The sequence below is a fragment of the Balaenoptera borealis genome (assembly GCF_965194805.1).
Source record: "Balaenoptera borealis genome assembly, chromosome: 6".
In the NCBI taxonomy this organism is placed as follows: Eukaryota; Metazoa; Chordata; class Mammalia; order Artiodactyla; family Balaenopteridae; genus Balaenoptera; species Balaenoptera borealis.
The window spans coordinates 21,657,596-21,680,264 of record NC_138863.1 but is presented as its reverse complement, the minus strand read 5'-3'; the positions used below and the strand labels follow the sequence as shown (position 1 = coordinate 21,680,264).

Below are 22,669 nucleotides of genomic sequence, written 5' to 3'. Positions count from 1 at the left end.
TGCATAATGTGGACTCCTCAGGAACTACACTCTGCTTTTAGTTGGGAATGAGTTGGGACATTACTTTAGCTCTATTAAATAATGTAGCTGGAAATTCCCTGGAACTGGGGGGCGGGTGGGTAGGGTGCCACTTAGGGGAAGTATCTTCCAAAACTAAGTTAAGGTAGCTTGTAATGGAACGTTCCAGAGAAACATCATTACATACTGTTTTGCTTGATAAATAATCTCCTGGTACAAACCAGAAGTACACAAGGGCTTTGGGCCACATGCCCATTCATTTCTTATTTTCTTTTTACTGGAAGAAATCCTCTAGTTCTCTCTTTAATGAGTTACTAGCATTCAACTTAAATGTACCAGTCCCTGTAACACTTTGTACTTCAAAAACACTCCTTTTGAAGAAGGACAGCTTCAACTGCAGGCTGATATATTACAAAAGAAGAATTAAGATTAATGTGCCCTTAATTTTCAATCCTTTTAGTATTTTATTTGAAAAACCTAGGTAATATTGTGTCATCAGTGTTCAGCTCTAGAGACATCCTTAGTACTTTATAAGGCTCCTGAAAGTCAAAATGACACTATTAAGGGAAATTTAAAAGGTATACTGACAATCTTCAAAAAGGGTTTCTTTATATTTAAGTAGCATAATCATCAATATACCATTTGCGTATTTCGAAAAAAGAAATGATCTTTGGTATATTTTTTTAAACCAACAATCATGGGGATTTAGACTTGATTTTCAATTATAATAAATATTTCTCTCTCCACACTTTAAATGCCAAAAAAAGGAATTCTTTTAAACACATTCATTTGTATTCATCACTTCCCTAATACCATTACTTTAAAGAATATGTATCCAGATATCTATAGGGAAGACCTTAATCTTAATGTCTATTAAGAGATTCACCTAAGGGGCTTTGAACAAGTTGAGATGAAACTGATTGGATAAAAATGTGATTTTTGAGTGACTCTGAGTTTAACTGGTCTCCTTAAATTGGTTTTTGTGAACTTGTTGATACCATTTAGAACAACACAACAAGAGCAGTTTCCCTATATATCTTTAAATCTAACTCCCTGGGAGAAAGGATAGAGAAAACAAGATAACAACTAACAGTTCCATACTAATGCTTTCCTCTTTGCAAAGCACTTTCACTGCCTCAGTCCATCTTTCCAGCAATTCAGGGAGGCAGAAGTATTGTGATGCCCTGACAAAGTGGTCAGAGAGGCATGAACAGAACCAGGACGAAACCCAAGTCTCCTGACTCCTGACCATCCTGTTTCAACTACATCCAGAAACACGAGGGCAACCCAGGGCTGTATTACAAGGGATTAGGAACATCTGCAATTTACCTTAAAACCAATCCTTGGAGCAGGCGTCCATGTAATCACAATGGTGGTTTCAGTCACCTCTGTGTTGTAAGGTGGGATGGAGCCCAGAGGCTGCACTGTGAAATGGAATCAAAGCATGTGTTCAAGACTTGGAATCACAGAGAATGCAGATAACAAATTTTATTTGTTTAATCTTTTGGCCGCACCTTGAGGCATGTGGGATCTTAGTTCCCCGACCAGGGATCGAACCCGCAACCCCTGCAGTGGAGGTGTGGAGTCTTAACCACTGGACCGCCAGGGAAGTCCCGATAACAAACATTTTTATCGAGAACCTCAGTTTTAGTCAGCTAATGGATCCAGAATGTGACATATGTGAAAATTTGGAGTAGGTCAATGCCTCTCAACCTTTCATGTGCCACACAAATCATCTGAGACCTGGCTAAAATGCAGGTTCTGATTCTGTAGGTCCACATGGGGCTAGGTAGTTTGCATTTCTGTTATGCCAGTGTTGTCAGTCTGGGAATCACATTTAAATAACAAGGAGCTGGATGACCACAGAGGACCCTTTCAACTCCTTGGATTCTGAAATTTGTGTCTTTTCATCATGTTTGGGATTTAAGTTTGATGACAATAACTTTCCTTATATCATCAGTATAGAATCCCATATAAAATGTAAAACTGGTCACCACAAACTGATTATCACTCCGCTTCTTAATCATTATTTTGAGAACAATGGTTAAATTATAGATGATTATCTAAAAATAGCTATATGCTGAATCACTCCATAATGATGGCCAATTATTTTTGGTTGCAGAAAGAGATGCCATGTGAAAGGTTAATGAAATCTGCCACCATGGATGCACTTATAAATACTAAAGATACTTTCCTTAAATATGTGATTATTCACTCAGAATAATCACACTGCAGAAATTTAGTATTCTGTCACTGGAATTAGGAATTATAATAAAAGTTTATTTCGAATCTCCTAGCATCCTGACATCACTGCTATTTCTTAGTGAAAATAATACTTTAAAAAAAACAAGAGGGACTTCCCTGGTGGTGCAGTAGTTAAGAATCTGCCTGCCAATGCAGGGCACACGGGTTGGACCCCTGGTCCGGGAAGATCCCACATGCCACAGAGCAACTAAGCCCGTGTGCCACAACTACTGAGCCCACGCGCCTAGAGCCCGTGTTCTGCAACAAGAGAAGCCACCACAGTGAGAAGCCCACACACTGCAACGAAGAGTAGCCCCTGCTCGTTGTGACTAGAGAAAGCCCACGTGCAGCAATGAAGACCCAACGCAGCCAAAACTAAATAAATAAATAAATAAATTAATTAATTAATTTAAAAAATTAAAAAAAAATTTTAAATTAAAAAAAAACAAGAAAAAGAGGAAGAAAAAGAGTATGTGTACATAAAGCTGAAATAGACATTTTCAACAATCTTACAAATCTTTTCATAAATTTAGAATCTCTAAAATATAATTGGCAGAACAACTAAATCTTATAATAAGCATTTCAATAACTGGCTGCTATGGGAAAGGTGAGGTCTCAGAAGGCAAGACATTTGTGTCTGGTGAGTCAAATTCAGGGCTTTCAAGCATGTGGATGGCCTTGATCACATGTTTAGTGCCTTCATAATTCCTTCCTCTTTACGTCTCAACCAAATTTTTGTGCCCACTGGGGACAAAACACTAGTAAACGCGTTTATACTAAATTATGAATGGCTGGTGAGACAAAGACTTATCCTCCAGACTTAGACAAATGAACATTAAGAGTCTTTAAGCCTACTCTGAGAAAGAGAAAAACAAATATCGTATATTAACACATATATGTGGAATCTAGAAAAATGGTACAGATGACCCAGTTTGCAAGGCAGAAATAGAGACACAGACATAGAGAACAAACATGTGGATGCCAAGGCGGGAAAGAAGGGGGTGGGATGAATTGGGAGATTGGATTGACATATACATGCTAATATGTATAAAATAGATAACTAATGAGAACCTGCTGTACAGCACAGAGAACTGTACTGCACTTTGCCGTAAAGTAGAAACTAACACAACATTGTAAAACAACTATACCCCCATATAAATAAATAAGTAAATAAAACATTCCAAAAAAAAAAGTCTTTAAGTAGTACTCCGTTACTACTCAGCTCCAGTCATGGGAAAATTCAGGCCCAGCACTGCAATTCTTCCAGTGTTTTCCAATATGGATTTTCATGTGCAATTTTTTAAAAAGTATTTTTAAAATACTGCTGTCTGAAAAAATAAAATACATGTGGGCATACTTTGTAATGGCTGCTCTACTTGCTGAACTGAAGTTCTCCTGGTTTGGAGAGCTGTTTCACGAGTATGTTATTATTTTGATGGTATTCTCAGTGGAATTAGGATGGGTGACCTGTGATGCCTCCCCAGAGCCTCTGAAATCATACACCACTTGGCTGCCACTGACTTTGCCAAAATGCCATGGCCAGCCCTGGGTGACCATGTTAATGCCCACAAGAAACAATGCAGAGAGCAGTCAGCTTCTTTCACTGAACATCTGTGAAAGCCACAATTTTTTCACAAAAATATTCTCCTCAACTGTCTTGGGCTTTAAGACTGGGTGTTTTCTATTGCTTGAGCCAGCCAGCTAGAGCTTTCTCAAGCTTAAGATGATGCGCTCTGCCTGGGAAGACCATTACAGGAAACTCTCCAAACCACAAACCCACAAACTGATGGCAAACAAAGAATGTGACTGTAAGTATGAGCTATGGATTCTGGCAGGTCTTGTTAGGTGAAGGACAGCCTAGATGGTAAAAAAATAAAATTTGCCCGATTTCTAAAGGAGTAAGCTGATTTTCCCCAGAAACAGCTCCGCCACCCCCTGCCGTGTGCTCTTAACAATTTAACACAAGTTATAAAACCCAGAAAAGTTGTTCCCAGAATTCAGCTTGTTAACAGTAAAAAGCTACAGAAACTTAAAGCAATTTCAAAACTATGCAAGCCCTGCTGATGTTTACAGCCTCAGAGAGTACTTGAAGTTCAAACGAAGTTGTAGAACTCACTGCTTACAGAGGTTTATTTAAATCTAAGCTTGGTAGAGCTATTTTCACAATCATCTATTCAACAAATATTTTTTGAGGGAGGGAGAGGGATGGACTGGGAGTTTGGGGTGGGTAGATGCAAACTATGACATTTAGAATGGATAAACAACAAGGTCCTAATGTATAGCACAGGGAACTATACTCACTATCCTGTGATAAACCATAATGGAAAAAAAATTTTTTTTTAAAGTATACTATGTGCAAGGCACGACGTTGACCTTTATCTAATAAAAGTAGTTCTATCAGTTAACTCAAATAAAATTATATTTTTCAATAAATGTATTGTGCAGACAATAAAATAACATGTCCAATACATCAAAGTCTCCAAAAGTACTTGAAATAGTCAATATTGCCCCACCCACTCCATTTAATTATTTTTAGTATCATTAAAAATGCTTTTTCTTAGAGAGATGCAAATCAAACCTACAATGAGGTACCACCTCACACCAGTCAGAATGGCCATCATTAAAAAGTCTACAAATGATAAATGCTGGAGAGGGTGTGAAGAAAAGGGAACCCTCTTACACTGTTGGTGGGAATGTAAATTGGTGCAGTCACTATGGAGAACAGTATGGAGGTTCCTCAAAAAACTAAAAATAGAGTTGCCATATGATCCAGCAATCCCACTCCTGGGCATATACCCAGACAAAACTATAACTCTAAAAGATACATGCACCCCTATGTTCACAGCAACACTATTTGCAACAGCCAAGACATGGAAACAACCTAAATGTCAACAGACAGATGAATGGTTAAAGAAGATGTGGTATATATACACAATGGAATACTACTCAGCCATAGAAAAGAATGAAATAATGCCATTTGCAGCAGCATGGATGGACATAAAGATTATCATACTAAGTGAAGTAAGTCAGAAAGAGAAAGACAAATACCACATGATATCATTTATATGTGGAATCTAAAATACGACACAAATGAACATATCTATGAAACAAAAACAGACTCACAAATATGGAAAATAAACTTGTGGTTGCCAAGGGGGAGGGGAGGTAAGGGAGGGAAGAATTGGGAGTCTGGGATTAGCAGATGCAAACTAGCATATATAGCATATATAAACAACAAGGTCCTGCTGTATAGCTCAGGGAACTATATTCAATATGCTGTGATAAACCATAATGGAAAAGAATATGAAAAAGAATATATATATGTATGACTGAATCACTTTGCTGTACAGCAGAAATTAACACAACATTGTAATTCAACTATAGTTCAATAAAATAATAAATAAATAAATAAAATGCTTTTTCTTTTATAGGCACTCTATCCAACAAAAGAAACTATGTAAAATATGTCTCGTTAAAAAGTTAAAAAGTAAAATAGATAATATACAGAAGTATACGTGGTCAGTAAAAGACTAAATCTACTGAAATTTCCATTCTAATGAAAAGAAGGTCATCTATGAGAAACAGACATTTACAAGAAATACAAAGATATTGATTTCATGTTAATAGATTTTAGAGTATCTTAGTAACATGTGACATAAAAAAGCAAAATTTAAAGGTTAACTTAGAGATAAAAACAGATTTTACTTGCCTATGATTAGCAGTTACTTAAGAAAAAGCCTTTACTAGCCAAACTTCATACACAAAATTTAAATGGAAATAAATTTTTAGTAAATTATGAATTCTTACAGGGATAATTTTATAGAGAATTTTCTTTGTGAAATAAATTCCATAGTAATGTAAAAACTAAACTTATATTCACTTTTTGAATGCTTTTTAATGTCTACTTTTCAAATTAGTCAAAGAGTAAGATTTGTGGAGAGCTTTTAGGAAATTGCAAGCTAGTTCATAGTTGCAATACATGCTGAAAAAGTATTAAGTTAGGTCCTTCTGCAATTCAAAGTGAGTTAAAAATAAAAATTAATGCTTATCTAGAAATGATAGGTCTCATATTTCTTTGTAATGTAAATGAGTTGCATTTGATAGAAATCAGTTTATGAATACAGTCCTCTATTGTGATTTAGATATATAAGAGATTTAAGGCCACTTCCTGTAAAGTGCTGAGTAAAAGACAGACAGGACAAAACATTACTGTCAGTATTTTTCCTTCTGTGGAATTTCAAGAGTAATTAAAAAAAAAAAAAGCTATTCTGTTCTGCAGAAGGTACTTTAATCTGCTGCAGTCAACACTTGTAAAGAAATCATTTCCTTAGCTCTTGTCCTGTTGGTTTCTATTCAACTGGTAGATGTTTTTGTTCCACATTTACTGCTATCATTCAATACCCAAAGTATTAGGATGTAGACATAGGTGCTGATTTTTTTTCTTGCCTTAACTAGTATTTGGTAAATTCATTTAATACAGTAGCCTTCAATTTTCAAATAACTGGGTGTTTTAAACAATGTTACTCAAAGTGCTGGTCCCAGAGAAAATAAGGATCTTGGCAACATATGTCAGGTAATGCACTGCTTCCTTCATTAAGAAAACCTTGCTTCAAAAAAGCATCCACTGAACTAAATGGTGTGCTCCATCATCTACATTCTGGCATAAGCTCCTTAGTCCATGCAACAAACAGTTCGCAGACCAGCAATGGGTCCATGGGTCACACTTTGAGTAGTACTGCTTTAAATCTTTTTTTTTAATCAAAAAAATTATTTAATCTTGTACAAAGTTTTTTAAGTTAACTTTTTTTTTTTTTTTTTTGGCTGTGCCGAGTGGCTTTCAGGATCCCCAGGGATTGAACCTGGGCCCTGGGCAGTGAAAGAGCAGAGTCCTAACCACTGGACGGCCAGCGAATTCCCTAAGTTAACTTTTTAAAAAAATGGATGAAGGAGAGAGAATGTAAATATAGATAAGAACCTATGATATCACTAAGAAAAGACATTTAACCTTTGACTTACGAGTGGTGAAGACCCCAGTGGCTCTGGGGCTCTGCTGGCTGCCTTTCACGGCCACGAGGGTTGCAGAGTACTCAGAGCCCGGCTGCAGATTCCTCAGTGGATACTGCGTGGCGGAGGGACCCACGTTGTACTGCTTGGGCTGGCCTCCACGGGTCAGGCCCACGGTCAGTCGGTACCCGGCTATCCGGGCACGAGGTGGAGTCCAGGTCACTATGACGGTGGTGTCAGTTTCATTGATAAACTGGAGGTTGGTGGGAGCATCCAATTCTAGAAAAAAAGATGAAACACGTCGAGAAATATTTGCACCTCAAAATTATCATACTGAAATCCTAAAGCTTGACTGAATTTTCTAAGTTCTTTCTTCTCCAGGTTGAAACTAAGATCAAAACCTTGGAAATATTTAGCCATGAAGAGATTGAGTGCTACAGAGAACTTTGCAAAAACTCTGTGCCAGTCATGAGAAATTGCTCACTGTTTTTGCTTGACTTTGATCCTGTGGGAAGGCTAATTTTCCAGCATGACTTTCCCATCATCCTCACAAATTACACTAACATTACAGAGATGGTATTTAAAAACAAAAACAAATACTTGTGAAGCCACAATTTGCTCTGCTCTGAGCCAAACAGGTTAAGAAGAGAGAAATAAGCCCACGAAAATGAAGGCAAGAGGAAAGCTCCACACAGAACAAAAGTGATATTCTCTGCATTTATTCAATGACTAGTCCTTTGCTGGAGTAATAAAAGTTATTTTCACATGATTCAGATTAGACAATAATTATAACATATACTCAGAACCTCAGATTTATAGCAAGACCCTGGTGAGTTTGCACTATCAGAAAGAACCATAGAAATTGTGAGTTTTCTTCTTGAGTGTGTAACTGGCAGCCTCCCTACAATAATTAAAACACTTTTCAGAGGGAGGAAATGTTTAAGAGGTAGTCAAGTATAATCACTGAAAACATGGGCTTTGGAGTCAAAAAGACATAGGTCTGTGTGGTACCAGCTCAATCATTTCCCAGCTTTGAGACTTTACAAGTTGCAGAATTTTGTATAAGCTTCAGTTTCTTCATGTATCCCCTAGGGATAATAATAAGACCTTCCTCATTAACTCAAAACGAGGATTAAATATGAGGATGAGGCTTGTAAAGAAGTGGGCATATGACCTTGTGCCTAATACGCACTAAATGTTTTAGCAATTACTATTTGCAAATAATTCTACTATAAAAGGATAAAGATACTACATTTAAAGTTTGATCTAGGTATATTTAGTTACACAAAAATGGACTCAAATTTTCACTCCATGTCTCCATTAGCAAGGAAAATTAGGTTAAGTTCTCCTCTCTTAGTGCCATTCCCCTGGTACGTGTATTTGGGAAATGGGTTACCATTTAGCCTCTACGGAGCTTGTCTAAGTTTTGTTTTCAAGTTTAATGTGCTTTATGTCCAGTATACATTCCCTATCCCTTGAGTATTTTCCTGTTTCTAACTGTGAACCTACAAGTGATGGCATGCTGCCCACTCAGCACAGGTTGGAAGTGAGGGTGGAGGGTCTGGGCTGGAGGTAAAGGACCCCAAACGTACTGGTCGTCTGCTGTGCTGTCAGAGGCTTGCTCTCCCTCCCGTGGTTCACGGCGAAGACTTTGAAGTGATAGGTGACCCCAGGGGACAGCCCAGTGACTTCTGCAAATGTGTTCCTGCTGATGGGCAGCCTCTGCCCATGTTCCCCGGGCAGGTTGACGGGGATCACGTCCACTCGGTAACCGGTCACCGTGCTCTCGGGGGGCGTCCACATGATGGTGATCTTCACGTCCGTCACCTCCACAAACTGCAGGTCCCTGGGAGGGGGAACTTTATCTAACAGACAAGAGCCAACCGGTCATTTTCAATTCCTGCTGAGGATTGTTTTTAAAAAGCCAGTTTCCTGAGTTTTTAAGGTATAGGGCAATTCATAGAGCCTCTCATTCCAGAGCTAAGTTTTCTCTCTTAATCAGAGAATATGCTTTTTTGGGTTATATTTTTGTAGCTCAGTCATACTGCTTACATGTGACATTTAAAGCTTTTATGTAAAATATGTTGGGAAGCAGATGAGTTTCCAACATATGAAGTATCTTATTGAGGGGTTTAAGATAAACGTACCAAAAAAAAAAACCCCAAAGCAAACTCTTGCAACAACTGAAAAAAAATGTGGTGGTTTTTATTTTACTAAATCATTTTATAATACTTAAGAGCAACAGATGAACTGCCCGTTAAGTTTCTGGGGCAAAATATGAAGACTTTATGCTGTCAGTTTTTAATCAGGAAGGCCAATAGCCAGTTTTGATAAGTTACTTTAGAGTGAAGACATTTCTGCTAAATTTCATAAGTTCAAGGATATACTAATCCATAAGACAACTTGCATATAGGAACTGTTGACAGAGACAAAGCAACCCTCCCACAGATGCAAGTATTCTTTCATCTTACACGTCCGGTCGTCCCCAGCAGGCTCATGGAATGAACACAAGCCAAGGTTGGTTTTGTTCCTCCAGCAAAAGGGAGGTTAAAGATGTTACTTTCTTCAGCCTTAAGAAATAAGATACTACAGGAAGCGTCTTCAGGTTACCTGAGCGTGGGACGCCAGTGGTTTCTTGTTGGATGAAGACAGGAGTACTCTCTTGATTTTCTTCCACAGCGTAGATAGTGATGTTATACTGAACACCAGGCTGCAAGTCACTGAGAGTGACAGAGTTGGCAGTTTCAGGAAGGTTGAGCTCTGTGCTACTACCCTCTACTGATGGGGAATAGACGATTCTGTATCCTGCAGATTCAGGAGAAAAAAGTACGATACACTGTTTGATGAAACAGAGGTTTCAAAAGGTCCCCTTTCCTAACAGCCCTTAGCATCTTGCTGGATTAGTTCAGAATGAGTGATTCTTTTTGACTCGTTCAATAGTACTACTTCTTATGAGGACTATTCAGTCCAAAGATAAAACAAGAACAGTCATGCAAAACTTTTTAATATTAAATATGATCCTTGAAGACCCGAGATCCTTAATAAATGTCTATTAGAGAAGTCAGAGGGTGAAAATATTCATGTTAAACCGATTTCTTCTCTTCGAGCCCTGGATGAAGGAAGCAATTAAGGAACCACTCTGAGCACAGAGTTATCTAGCACGTCTGTCTTTTAGGAACTTCAGAGACAGCTGAGTCATCTAATGAGCTAAGAAGGCAGCTCAGCTGCCTCTTTAAGAATAAGTCTTAGAGTGAGGTTTTCAGAAAAATTACCCCTCTTCTACCACAGGAATGCCTGGTGTAATAAGTCCATGAGCTGGCTTTAGAGGTTTATGTGTGTGATTGTGTGTGGGTGCGTTTTGTGTGTGAAGTAGGTCAATAAAACAGATTTAAGAGGAAATGATCCACAAGAAAGTAAGGCTGTAAGACAATATCTCTCTCTCTCTCACACACACACACACACACACACACACACACATACACATACACATCTCCACCCTGGTCCAATAATTACATAGGAGATTTAAGTGATTTGCCTGCTCACAGATCAGAATCCTCTCCCTCACCGTTTATGGCATCAAGATTAACATGGGGGCCAAGAAGAGGCGGCTAAGCTGACCTGTGATGGGCGCCTGGGGTCTGCTCCAGCGAACGACAATCGAGGTGTCATCAACCTGGTCCACAGTAGGGTCAGGCGGGGCATCAGGTGCTAACAAAGAAAGGAAGAAATGAGAAAAACAGTCAGGAAACATTGCTCTAGGTCTGCTTCACAGGAAAAAAAGTCTTTTCACACCACACAGTACACGTGTACCTGTTGTCTGTGAGGTAGACAGGATCAAACTCTGTTCTCCTTCTTCGGATATCTGATAGACGTTCACAATGTATTTTCGGCCAGGAAGCAGGTCAGGGATGTTCACAGAAGTGGCTGTGCTGGGAAGATCTTTGAAATAAAAGGGAAAGGTTACTATCGGAGCGTACCAATCCCTCTAATGACTCCATAACCTATGAGAAGGATATTTTTAAAACTACGTATTCATGGTGGGGAGGGGGGTGGTGGTGAGGGAAAACTAGAAGGAAATGTGCTATGGATAGTCAATAATTATCAATGCACTATGAGATAATTTTTCTTTTTTTCCCCTTTTTCCCAAATATTTTCTCTAAGGATGTATAATTTTAATCCACCCCCAGATTTGTAAACATAGTCCTCTGTAGTTAGAAGTCCGCGTAGTGGTTATAGGTGGGGGATGATGGGGAGTGGGTAGGAGGGATGTCCTTTTTCTTGATCTGGGTCCTAGTCACACAGTGTGTTCACTTTATAAAAATTCACCGAGCTCTATGTTTATGATCTGTGTACTTTTCAGTATGTGTATTTATTTCTCCACAATAAAGTTTTTAAAAGTCCCCTAAACACGAGAATCTGAAAAGCATGAATGAGGGTATTGTGCCTCTCCCAAAGCTAACATTTTCTCCACTGCAGTCCTCATGCTGGCAATTACTTCCAGGAAGAAAACACTTTTGTTTTGTGGACCTCCAGGCTAACGCATAACACAGCTCCCATCAGGGACCGGGAAAGTGAGCACAGCTCAGGAAAAACCCAGCTCGGTTCTAAAAAGGATCAGTTGTTTTCCAGACTCACACTGGAGGGCCGTTTGTGCAGTCTGAGCTGTCAACTACTTCCGAACTTCCCAGGCCACCTGCGTGGGTGCCCCCAGCCCCACCCCAAGCAGGGTTTCCCAGCAGCTGGTCATCCACACGTTGAGCTCACCCAGGTACTGTGGTTCGTCTCCCTCTTCACTCAGCTCATACTCCACCCGGAATCCGGACACAGTGTCGGAAGCCGAGACCCAGGAGACCACAAAGCTGCTGGCTGTGATTTCAGTCACGGATTCGGAGGTGGCCACAACGGGAGAAAAGGGTGTTGTCTCTCCCGTCACGGTGTTGCCTAGAGTCATAGAAAGAGGGGAGAGAGCCTTCAGCCATTGAGGAAATTTACTAGCATCGTCTGTAGATGATCAGGTTTTAAAAAATGTGGGTGCCATCCATGGAATAATATGAATCGAGATGGAAGGCACTTCCTGCGGGGAGCCCAGCTCTGAGAAATGTGGGCACAGATGGGCTGGCGGCTGGGGTACGTACTGGTCACCACTGAGCTTGTGCTGGTGGTAGTGAAGTCGAAGCGTGTCATCTCTCTTTGGCCGTAGTGCTGGACGCTGATGAGCTGGCCCTCGTATACCACACCTGGCCTCAGGCCTTTGATGGTGTAGGAGTTTAAGTGGCCCGGAATGGTGGCTTCCTTCCAACGGTCTGGAGAATTTTTCTAAAAATTTAAGTTAAAAAAAAAAAAAATCACACAAGTATTCACAAAGATGAACACTCAGAGATGATGTGGAGTATTCTTCAAAGAAGAATGAGGGGTCTATGCAGCTCCATTTTGGAGGAAAATCATGGAAAATTGGAGTCGGAATAGAAACCTGTAGCAGAATTTGTTAACATTAATAATAATGATTATTAAACCTAATATTTACTGATAGCTTACTACACGCCATGCTCTGTGCTGCTTTCCTTGCATACTCTCATTTGATCTTCATCTCCCCCATCCTCCAAGTTACTGGTATTATCACCCTGATTTTGTAGGTGAAGAAACAGAATTATGTGACATGGCCAAGATTACACAGTGGGAGGTCCTGGGCACCTTCCTTTTTGCCAGATTAATTATTCAATTTAATATCAGCAACATAATATGTAGATCCCAAGTTTTGCCTTTCCCAACTTTTAAATTTCTATAATGAACAGAGATATATTCCTCTCTGCAGTGGGAAAAGGACATATATTCTATCTTTCACTTGGTGGGCTACAAACCAAGTTTCTTGCAGAGCAGTCAAAGACATAACATTCCTTCATGACTCAGTGCCTGGGACAATCACATACAAGGTTTAACTGCTCTGGTTTTATGACTCATTCTTGGATATGAACCACCCCTCAAAAGTGGTTAGCCAACTTTGGGCAAAAGAATGCAATCTGCAGAAGAATGCGATCTCAGTTTACTTAATCTTTGTCTCCAGTTTATACATTCACATCCTGTCCAACTTCATTAATATATCATGGCACAAAATTCTTTGCATTAAAATGTGTAGAAAAGAAACATCCTTACTTCAAACAAGTTGAGATCCTTTTAAGTGTATATTCCAAACTAATATAAGTCAAAATACATTTTTAATACCCAGTGATTTAAAAAAATTATCCAATCAACCAGTTCCTCAATAATTCAAACACTCAAGTGTCCCTTTATATTTTTGAAATAAATGAAAGTGATCCTAGTACTCTTTAAATTTAAATATGTTGTGAAAAAACTAAATTAGTCATTATAATTAGCTCAGATTTAACGATAAGCCTTTCATGCAATGTGAACTTTGTTGGTTTGTTATCAGAAGAAAATACTCAGGAATAAACTCTCAGGTGACAAACATTAAGGAAAAACCTGAAATTGTTAAAAATCTCAAAGAAATTAATAACCTCCACTCTTTGGAGACTTTCCAACTTAATATACTTTGTATACCTATGTGTATCCCTTATTACTGTGGTCTCACATAATACTTCAGAGTTAAGTTTAAAGTAAATAAAACTGGTGATGATAAGAAAAAATGAGAGACAATAAAGTGTTGGAGGGGAAATATATTGATTCCATCGAGTAACATCATTAGACACACAGCTCTGCAAACAGCTACTCCATATACTGCGGACATTAACAAAAGAGGGTGAGAGAAGAAAAAGAATGATTTCAACAGCTTGAATTTTTCAAAAAGAATTTAATACAACTGCATGAGTTGGTCAAACGTTTTGTTTTGTTTTGCTTTTAGTTCCTAGAAACTAATAGCTGTGATTAAAAGTGGGCATTTTTCTCCTGTGTTTAAAATAGTGTTTCTCAAATTATGAGTCATGCATTTTGGAAAGATAGGAGGGTGGGTTTGAGAGGGTAAGAGAAACTAAAATTTAATAGACCACTATCCTCCTTAGTGTGATTTCTTCAATTTCTAGATGATTATCAGGAAATCACAAGGTCACTCATTAAATACACTATCCCTCATCTGTACTTCCCTCTCATCATCTCTCTTCTTTCTATCAAAATAACTTCATAGGATAGAAAGTGAGGTTTAAGAAATGATGATGGAAATTCCCTGGCGGTCTATTGTTTAGGACTTGGCGCTTTCACTGCCATGTCCGGGGTTCAGTCCCTGGTCAGGGAACTACGATCCCACAAGCTGTGTGGTGAAGCCAAAAAAAAGAAAAAGAAAAAGAAAAGAAATGATCATTTAAAAAGTGAACCAAAAAAGAAAGATATTAATTTAGCTATTTTGTTGTTCAAATCATGGAAAATGATGCCAGTAATTTTTTTTCCCCTTTGATGGAGTTGCAAGACATACGAAAACTTTAGATTCTCTTTCCATACTAGATAAGAGTAATTTTAAGCCTTATCATTTTGAAGTCTTCGCAAAGAAGATCTTTCTAACATGAAGAGTTAGTTGGTTTAAAATACCAAAAAAAGCTAAATCAATATGTCAATTAGATTGACCACATATTGTTTGGTCACTAAACAAATACAATGTGAATATAGTTCATCAGATCTATTTGCTCAAAAGCTGGAAAACATTTTCAGAATCTGTTAATTTCAAGAGCCACAATATCCAAGGTTTCCGAGTAGGATACTCACCGGTTTCCATCTGAGAATGTACTTGGAAATGTGAGATGGTTCTGGTGCATTCCATTGGATGGGGTGAGAGTTGGGCTGACTGGGGGTCTCAGTGATTATTACTTGGACAGGACCAGTTGAACCTGAAAATGAAAATGTGAGATTTGGTGATCTTGAGTATTCCCTCACTTCAGCTTAAAATTTAGTGCACATGGATGGCCATCATTAAAGACAGTTTTGCTTATCCGTAAATGGGAGCACAATAAAAATTATCTGAGATTAATTTTTTACACATTGACACTGGAAATCAATGAGACAAATCCTTTTTTTTTTTTTTTAAAAAAAGGAGGGAGGTTCTTTTTTTTTTTTTAATTTTTTAATTTTTATTTATTTATTTATTTATTTATGGCTGTGTTGGGTCTTCGTTTCTGTGCGAGGGCTTTCTCTAGTTGTGGAGAGCGGGGGCCACTCTTCATCGCGGTGCGCGGGCCTCTCACTATCGCGGCCTCTCTTGTTGCGGAGCACAGGCTCCAGACGCGCAGGCTCAGTAATTGTGGCTCACGGGCCCAGTTGCTCCGCGGCATGTGGGATCTTCCCAGACCAGGGCTTGAACCCGTGTCCCCTGCATTGGCAGGCAGATTCTCAACCGCTGTGCCACCAGGGAAGCCCCAAATCCTTTTTTTTTTAATTGAAGTAGAGTTGATTTACAATGTTGTGTTAATTTCTGCTGTACAGCAGTTATACATATATATACATTCTTTTTTATATTCTTTTCCACTATGGTTTATCACAGGACATTGAATATAGTTCCCTGTGCTATACAGTAGGACCTTGTTGTTTATGCATTCTATATATAATAGTTTGCATCTGCTAACCCTAAACTCCCACTCCATCCCTCCCCCACTCCCCTTCCCCTTGGCAACCACAAGTCTGTTCTCTGAGACAAATCCTTTTTTAGCAGATAAATTATTGTCCTTCACATGAGAAATGCATATAGAACTTGTTTATAAGCAAATAAAATGATTTTTTTAAATGCCACTTAGTTTGCTTTCTTTTCCATTTTCAAAGAATTGTGAGAAAATTGTGGAACTACCCTAACACAAATAATGTAATACAGAATACAAACTTCATTTACTCATTATACTAAACTTCTTTGTAGGAAATTCTAGTTTGTGGAGCCTTTCATCAAGAACAAATCTACCATCAAGAAGGAAAAAACATTCCAAAGGCCATATGACATGATGTAAAACAAACACATTTCTAAATGGGGTAGAATCTTAGACAAACAGACAAAGGTAATAATTAAAGACTCAGTTTTTATTTCTCATCCCATCAGTCTAAGCATCCTATCAGTTTGGAAAAAAGTTTTAGTTTTATTTTTATTCAGGAAGTTTACTCTAAAATCATTCCATTGATTGGTCAAATTATTAAGAGATCAGACATTTTTTCAAAAGTATTTATCAACAAAATGACATTTTGTAGTATATACTAAATTCAATATTTGCACATCTTAATGTGTATAACTATTACTAACAAAATTTAAAGTGTGGTTTGTTTCTTTTGTTTTTTAAAAAAAGGCAGGGCTTCCCTCGTGGCACAGTGGTTAAGAATCTGCCTGCCAATGCAGGAGACATGGGTTTGAGCCCTGGTCTGGGAAGATCCCACGTGCCGCGGAGCAACTAAGCCCGTGTGCCACAACTACTGAGCCTGCGCTCTAGAGCCTGTGAGCCACAACTACTGAGCCCGCGTGCCACAACTACTGAAGCTCGCGCGCCTAGAGCCCATGCTCTGCAACAAAACAAGCCACTGCAATGAGAAGCCCAAGCACCGCAATGAAGAGTAGTCCTCGCTCGCCACAACTAGAAAAAGGCTGTGAGCAGCAACGAATACCCAACACAGGCAAAAATAAATAAATAAAACAAATAATTTTTTTTTAAAAAAGGCAAAATAAGAGAAATGGAATCAATTTCTTAATAGGGTAGACTCCATTTAGGATAATAATGAAATAGATGGAAAATTTACGCTTGCAGAACAGAACACTATCTTTTCCCTAAACACTGTTTTTTTTAATGATGTCAATCAATGTTCAACTTAGAAATAAAAATAAAGTTCCTTGTAATAACCTTTCCAAGAATTTCTAACTGCCACTCTGTCAAACAGAGCAAAACTTTGCATGTTTAATAAAGCAGTTCAGCAGATTATAAACAGTTTTAAATTTTCTGTAAGGTCATAGAAAAAAATATTGATTTTCAAATTAATTATTATCTTTGCTATTAAATTCTCTTTGAAAACAAAGTTTTTTCTAGCAGAACAAATATACAACTTGCGTATCTGGGTAGACTCAAAAGTTCTAGAATAATATACTCACTTCCACACTGAGAATAATTCAAAGTTGGCTGAAGACTAATAAACATTCTTTGAATCTTAATTTCATCTAATGCGCATATTTGTAAGCTATATGAAAACCAAAATTAATATATAAAATTCTCAATTTTTAATTCTAAAGTGGTATATATTTCACAGAACATGGCAGGGTGTTGTTTGTTTTAATTAACTGGCAGAAGTCAGTTGCATGACCCTCTTTGAATCACCCCTTTTGAAGATCCTTATGAACGTAAATAAGTTTTTAAAAATGAACCCTGAGGCAAAATTTTAGAAATGTGATTATTTAAAGTACTCCCATACATACCAGTCAATATAGGAATATCACATCCTTAAATTACTTACAATAATTGGTATAACATTGTTTAAATATTGATCCTTTAAAGAAACCCTACCATAGTTTCCTCATGTAAAGAGACACCTGATATGTATTTTATTTAATTTAGCAACCATGATTTTGAGGGGAAACAGTTTATGATGCCGTGAATGTACAGCACCAAGAGTCATCCTTAATGCAAACCATGGACTTTGGGTGATAAAGTGTCAATGTAGGTTCTCGATTGTAACAAATGTACCACTCTGGTGGGGATGTTGAATTAGGGGAAGTTGTGCATATGTTGGGGCAGGGGGAACACGGGAAATCTCTGTACCTTCCTTTCAACCTTGCTGTGAATGTAAAACTGCTCTTAAAAAATCGTCTTTAGTTTAAAAAAATTATGATGGTTAAATGTCTATCAAGATTAAGTTTTAGAAGGATAACACAAACGACTTTTACGGCCTACCGTTAAGCTTAATCTTGCTGCTATGTCCACAGGACGAGGAGAGTAAAGGAGAAGGGAGGGAAAAGAAACAGGGGTAGTGGTTTTTACTCAGTGATGGAGCAAACCAACAGAAGTTTCCTTTCTCAAATTTCAAGGGCTGGTTTGAAATCCTATGTTTTCAATTTCAGGCTTGTGCCATAGCTCACCTTTAAGGGAACTGCATTAAACAGTAATGGGATGTCTTGCATTTAGCACATTTTTGTCCAGAAAGAAAAGAAGCTGTCCATTATTTGTAAGGTCAATTAAATTCCAGCTATCACTCTATTCTGCTTTTGCTACACATGATTTGAAGACAAGAAATCTGAAAATTTTGACATCATTTACATTATTTAGATTTAAAATTTTGATAATCCTTTTGATATTGGTTAATTGGTAAAACTTTTTAAATTAACTGAGCAATGACTCACCACTGGGAAAACTTTACTCCCTCTCTTATTCAATATGATCAGACTAACAATAAAATAGCTAAGTAGAGAGATAGGATACAATGTTTATACTTTTAAAACCAGTTTGAAATAAGGCCCAAATGAATAATTTCCAGTAATGGTGACCCCGGAGAAGTTAAACATTTATGAGTTTGCAACTCAGCCCTTTTTTCTTTATTTATTTTGCAGAGATCTGTGCTTCCCTGGTTGTTTATCGACAAACCAAAAGCCTCTTATCTTCTGTTAGTTTGAACATCTCTACCGAGTCCTCTGTTGGAGGAACAAACAGGGCAAGGCTCAGAGACAACCTACTGGTAATCTGTTGTTCCGTTATCCTTCCCACACTCTGAAAACCCCAGAAGCCAGGCAGGAACCACTGAGCAAACCAAACACACAGATAAGACCCAGACTGCGAACCGAGGCCAATCTCCTCTCCCCTAAATCTCCTCTATGCTCAATGCGCTCTACTGTTAAACTTTTTAAAGAGTAGGAACAAGGTCAACACATGAAACTCCAATACAGGAGGATTCCCTCCCATCTAGATTTCATCTCTGGCATGCCCACCTAAAGGCTTCCCGCAAGCTGCTACGGGAACAGGCTTACTTTAAAAGAGAGAGAGAAAAAAGTTCTCTCCAATTCACTGAGAAGGAAATCACTTTCAAGATTGCCACACCATGCCAATAACAACCATAAATGCAGACATTAAGAGCATTTCTTTAGAAGTTTCTATCCTTTGGTTGCATCATTAAAGAAAAAAAAGAAAAAAACACCTCAGTTATATACTTTCTGAACTTAGAGTAATTCTGCAATCAGATTTTTAAAAATTATTACACAAAAAAAATTATTTTAAGTGATTCCTACACACAAATCCACCATGAAATACAATTTAAGAGCCAGGTCAATCTGTGCTGAGAGCCCTTTAAAGCCAAATCATCTTCTGCAGCCCAGATAGTGTCTGAAGATTGGGGAGAGGAAGGTCTCTTCAAAGTTCAGAAAGGGTATATCTGGGTGGTTGGTTTCTAGGATCACAGATTGTTAGTTTGTTAGTGCTGGTAATCAGCTGTCATCTCCCCATTTTACAGATGAGGAAATAATGAATGAAGCTTGACTTGTATCTCCTTAGCAGCATGTACAGAGCTGGGACCCATGTCTTGGCAAACACTGTCTTTGGCCAAGTTGTTTCATATCTTGTTCTCTATGACAGTGAACCTCTTATCATGTTATAAAGGGACTTAGTTAACTGAATCTTGATTTCTGTCATAGGCAGATTCCAACGTCCTGAAGATCTCTCCTTTTGTTTCTGAATATAGGCCCCATGTCTTAAGTTAACAGATGTTCAGGAGGCTTTGACCTCAGTAATTGCTCAAATAACTGATGCCTAAAAATTAAAGTTTCATAATTCAACCCATCTTATTGTAATTAATCACTCAGTGAAAATTAAATTCAAAAATTTTTTCTAAAATGAATAACACCTCCAGCTAGGCATTATGTCCTGTGACCTGAAAAAAATCCAGCAATAAACATTTTCGAGTATTTGAACTGCATGGGCAGAGAACTGACCAAGTTACTCAACTCTTGACCCAGGATACTTTGTTCCAGACTCCAACTGATCAAACAGGTGAACATTCTGACAAAAAGAGGGCCTGGATGAAATGCTAAATGGACACATACCCTATGTTGTATTTCATGCAATTTCTCCATGCAACTTCTCTGCTAAGAACCATAACATAAAACCCTGACCTTTACTCCCAGCATCGCTCACCTCATGGTTTCTATTTTCATGTAGAGATGAGAAATGAAATTAGCCCGTGTTTTAACCTAATGGAATGCTCTACAAAGTTAAGAAACAAATTTACATATAGGCACATTTTCACAGGCTTCTACTCCTTCTACTTGATTGGGGAGAAAGGAAAACCATTTTTGTAAAAAATTCGACTGATGATTAGACAGTGATATGAGAAAAGGATGGAAAAGGGAGGGGACACCAAGTTAGACATCAGTGTTAACAAACACTGATGCCGCCCTGTTTTTATAACCCAGTGGACAGTTCTCAATTTGCGGTAATAGAGCTACTTACCTGGATAGGTCTGTATGGGCTGGCAGCCCCACTCCCCAATGCCACGGCCATAGCAGTAGCACTGGTACCTGACTCCATGCAAAAACTTCTCCCATGATTCTCCAATTTGATAAAAGGTACGGGATTCTGAATCCTGGCATTGATCTAAAATATATACAAGTAAAAGATAAGCAGCCTTGAAGACTTAAAGCTACAAATTGAAATTTGGTGTGCTAGAGCACATATTCTTAGTTTTAATAAAAACTTGCAACTGTCCTTACAAATATATGTGGTTAAAAAATATTTTGTTCATATCTTTTACCTTACTAGACAGTTAATGGTCAAAAAGTACCCATTGGGAGGAGTAATTAGCTTTCTAAAAGAATATCATTTCTAAATAAAAATGTTAAGATTTAGATTTCAGTATATATTGACATTTTGAATATTAATTTGAGGAAAATAAATTAGATATTATATTTTATCCATTTTAATGCAAATGATTTACCATTTGAATAGCAAGGATAAAATACCACTTTATACATTTCTTCAAAATGTGGAGGACTTAATTTTATATATAAATGAATTGAACTAAATTTCAATGAATGAACACTTACTGAGCAGCTTCTAAGAAACCCTCTCAGGCCTCTCTCTGCTTTGGCAATCTCAGGTCAAACAAACTCATCTGATCAGTTTGTTTTCTGGGTGAGCAACATGTCTCTTTGAGTAAAGGAATATTAGTGGATTACATTAAAGCTGGTAACACAGCTCTTTTAAGGCTTAACCTTCACTACTTGCTTAGATCTATTAAAAAGGGCAGCCAAGAAAAATAAAGTATTTGGAGGGAGGTATTTACTGGCATAATCATTTGTTCACATTATTGCACAGTCCAGCAAAGGAAAGTTCTCTTTCACAACAATAATTATCTTTATAATTCAGAACCCAAAAACAAATTTGTTTCAATTAAAATAAACCTTCATGTGTTACCAAATTCAGCAAAAATAAATGACTACCACTATCAAGATTATATATTGGTCCATGATTAGCGAAGAGACTTTGCCAAGCCCTCTTCAGGCCATGATCAAAGTCTACAGCCAGCTTTAATCAAGTAATATCAAATGACTCTCCTTATCTGAAACTTGCTAGCTATACTCAGTGTCCAAATCCAACTAGAGACACGAGGCTACTTACCAATGGGATCGCACTTCCACCGGCCCCTGCCTTGACCGAAGCAGGTACAATTCAGCATGTGTCCCTCTTCGTGACGTTTGTGGAATGTGTCATTCACATTGTATGTGATGTCGTCGACGATGCACTGATCTGTTTAGAAACAGTGGGATGGGTGGAGAATTTTTAAGTTTCACTGATGAAATAAAAGAAGCTACGCTTTGCGAAGCATACAGTTCCTTCCACGTAATTATCAACACCTCCCACTAAAATAACTCTTCTATTGGCATAGAATAAACATGTTTTTCAAAGCTTAGTCAGTACTACAATTTTTGCAAAAAAAAATTCTCTTTCTTATAGACTTGTAAAGATTAGAAATCAAAGTATACACAACAAATTTTAACTTTCAGAAACGTTCTTGCTGGGTTGATAATGACCTTTAGATCTCTGCTTGTTACAATAAATAGAAGGGAGATTAAACATACTTATAGGACGCCCAGCATGATGTGATGGTCTCATCTCTGGATTAGCAGGGGTGGGGAGATATTTGGGATTTGGGAAATAAAATACCACAAAAGGCATCTGGAAAGTTAAAAAAAAAAACTAGGCCAAGTCTGTTGCTAACTCGCTGAGATCCTGAGAAAATTACTTCCCTCTTTGGGACTCAGCTCCTTCCTCTGTAAAATGAGGAGTTGGTCTGTATGTCTTTCTAGTGTCCTTTTCAGCTCTGCAACATCATATGTAGTTGTTTTAGTCATGGATTGTGTCACCCATTGGGCACCATAAAAGGAGAACAAGTTCAGGCCACTGTCAACACAGAGGCTACATGGACTATTTATTAGCTCAGAGTTCTACCTAAATCCTCCTTT

At 38.0% G+C, this 22,669-nt stretch overlaps 1 protein-coding gene across 1 annotated transcript in view; it reads right to left on the bottom strand.

Moving 5' to 3' along the window:
• FN1 (fibronectin 1) overlaps window positions 1–22,669 on the bottom strand; it is a 68,324-nt gene that overhangs the window by 31,744 nt on the left and 13,911 nt on the right. Inside the window, exons 11-21 of the mRNA XM_082396757.1 lie at window positions 21,825–21,953; window positions 20,658–20,801; window positions 14,974–15,095; window positions 12,402–12,582; window positions 12,031–12,207; window positions 11,077–11,205; window positions 10,885–10,974; window positions 9,877–10,071; window positions 8,859–9,131; window positions 7,279–7,545; window positions 1,335–1,442 (exon numbers count right to left, since the gene is read on the bottom strand). Coding sequence (XP_082252883.1) covers window positions 1,335–1,442; window positions 7,279–7,545; window positions 8,859–9,131; window positions 9,877–10,071; window positions 10,885–10,974; window positions 11,077–11,205; window positions 12,031–12,207; window positions 12,402–12,582; window positions 14,974–15,095; window positions 20,658–20,801; window positions 21,825–21,953 — 1,815 coding nt within the window. The remainder of the gene's footprint in view (window positions 1–1,334; window positions 1,443–7,278; window positions 7,546–8,858; window positions 9,132–9,876; window positions 10,072–10,884; window positions 10,975–11,076; window positions 11,206–12,030; window positions 12,208–12,401; window positions 12,583–14,973; window positions 15,096–20,657; window positions 20,802–21,824; window positions 21,954–22,669) is intronic.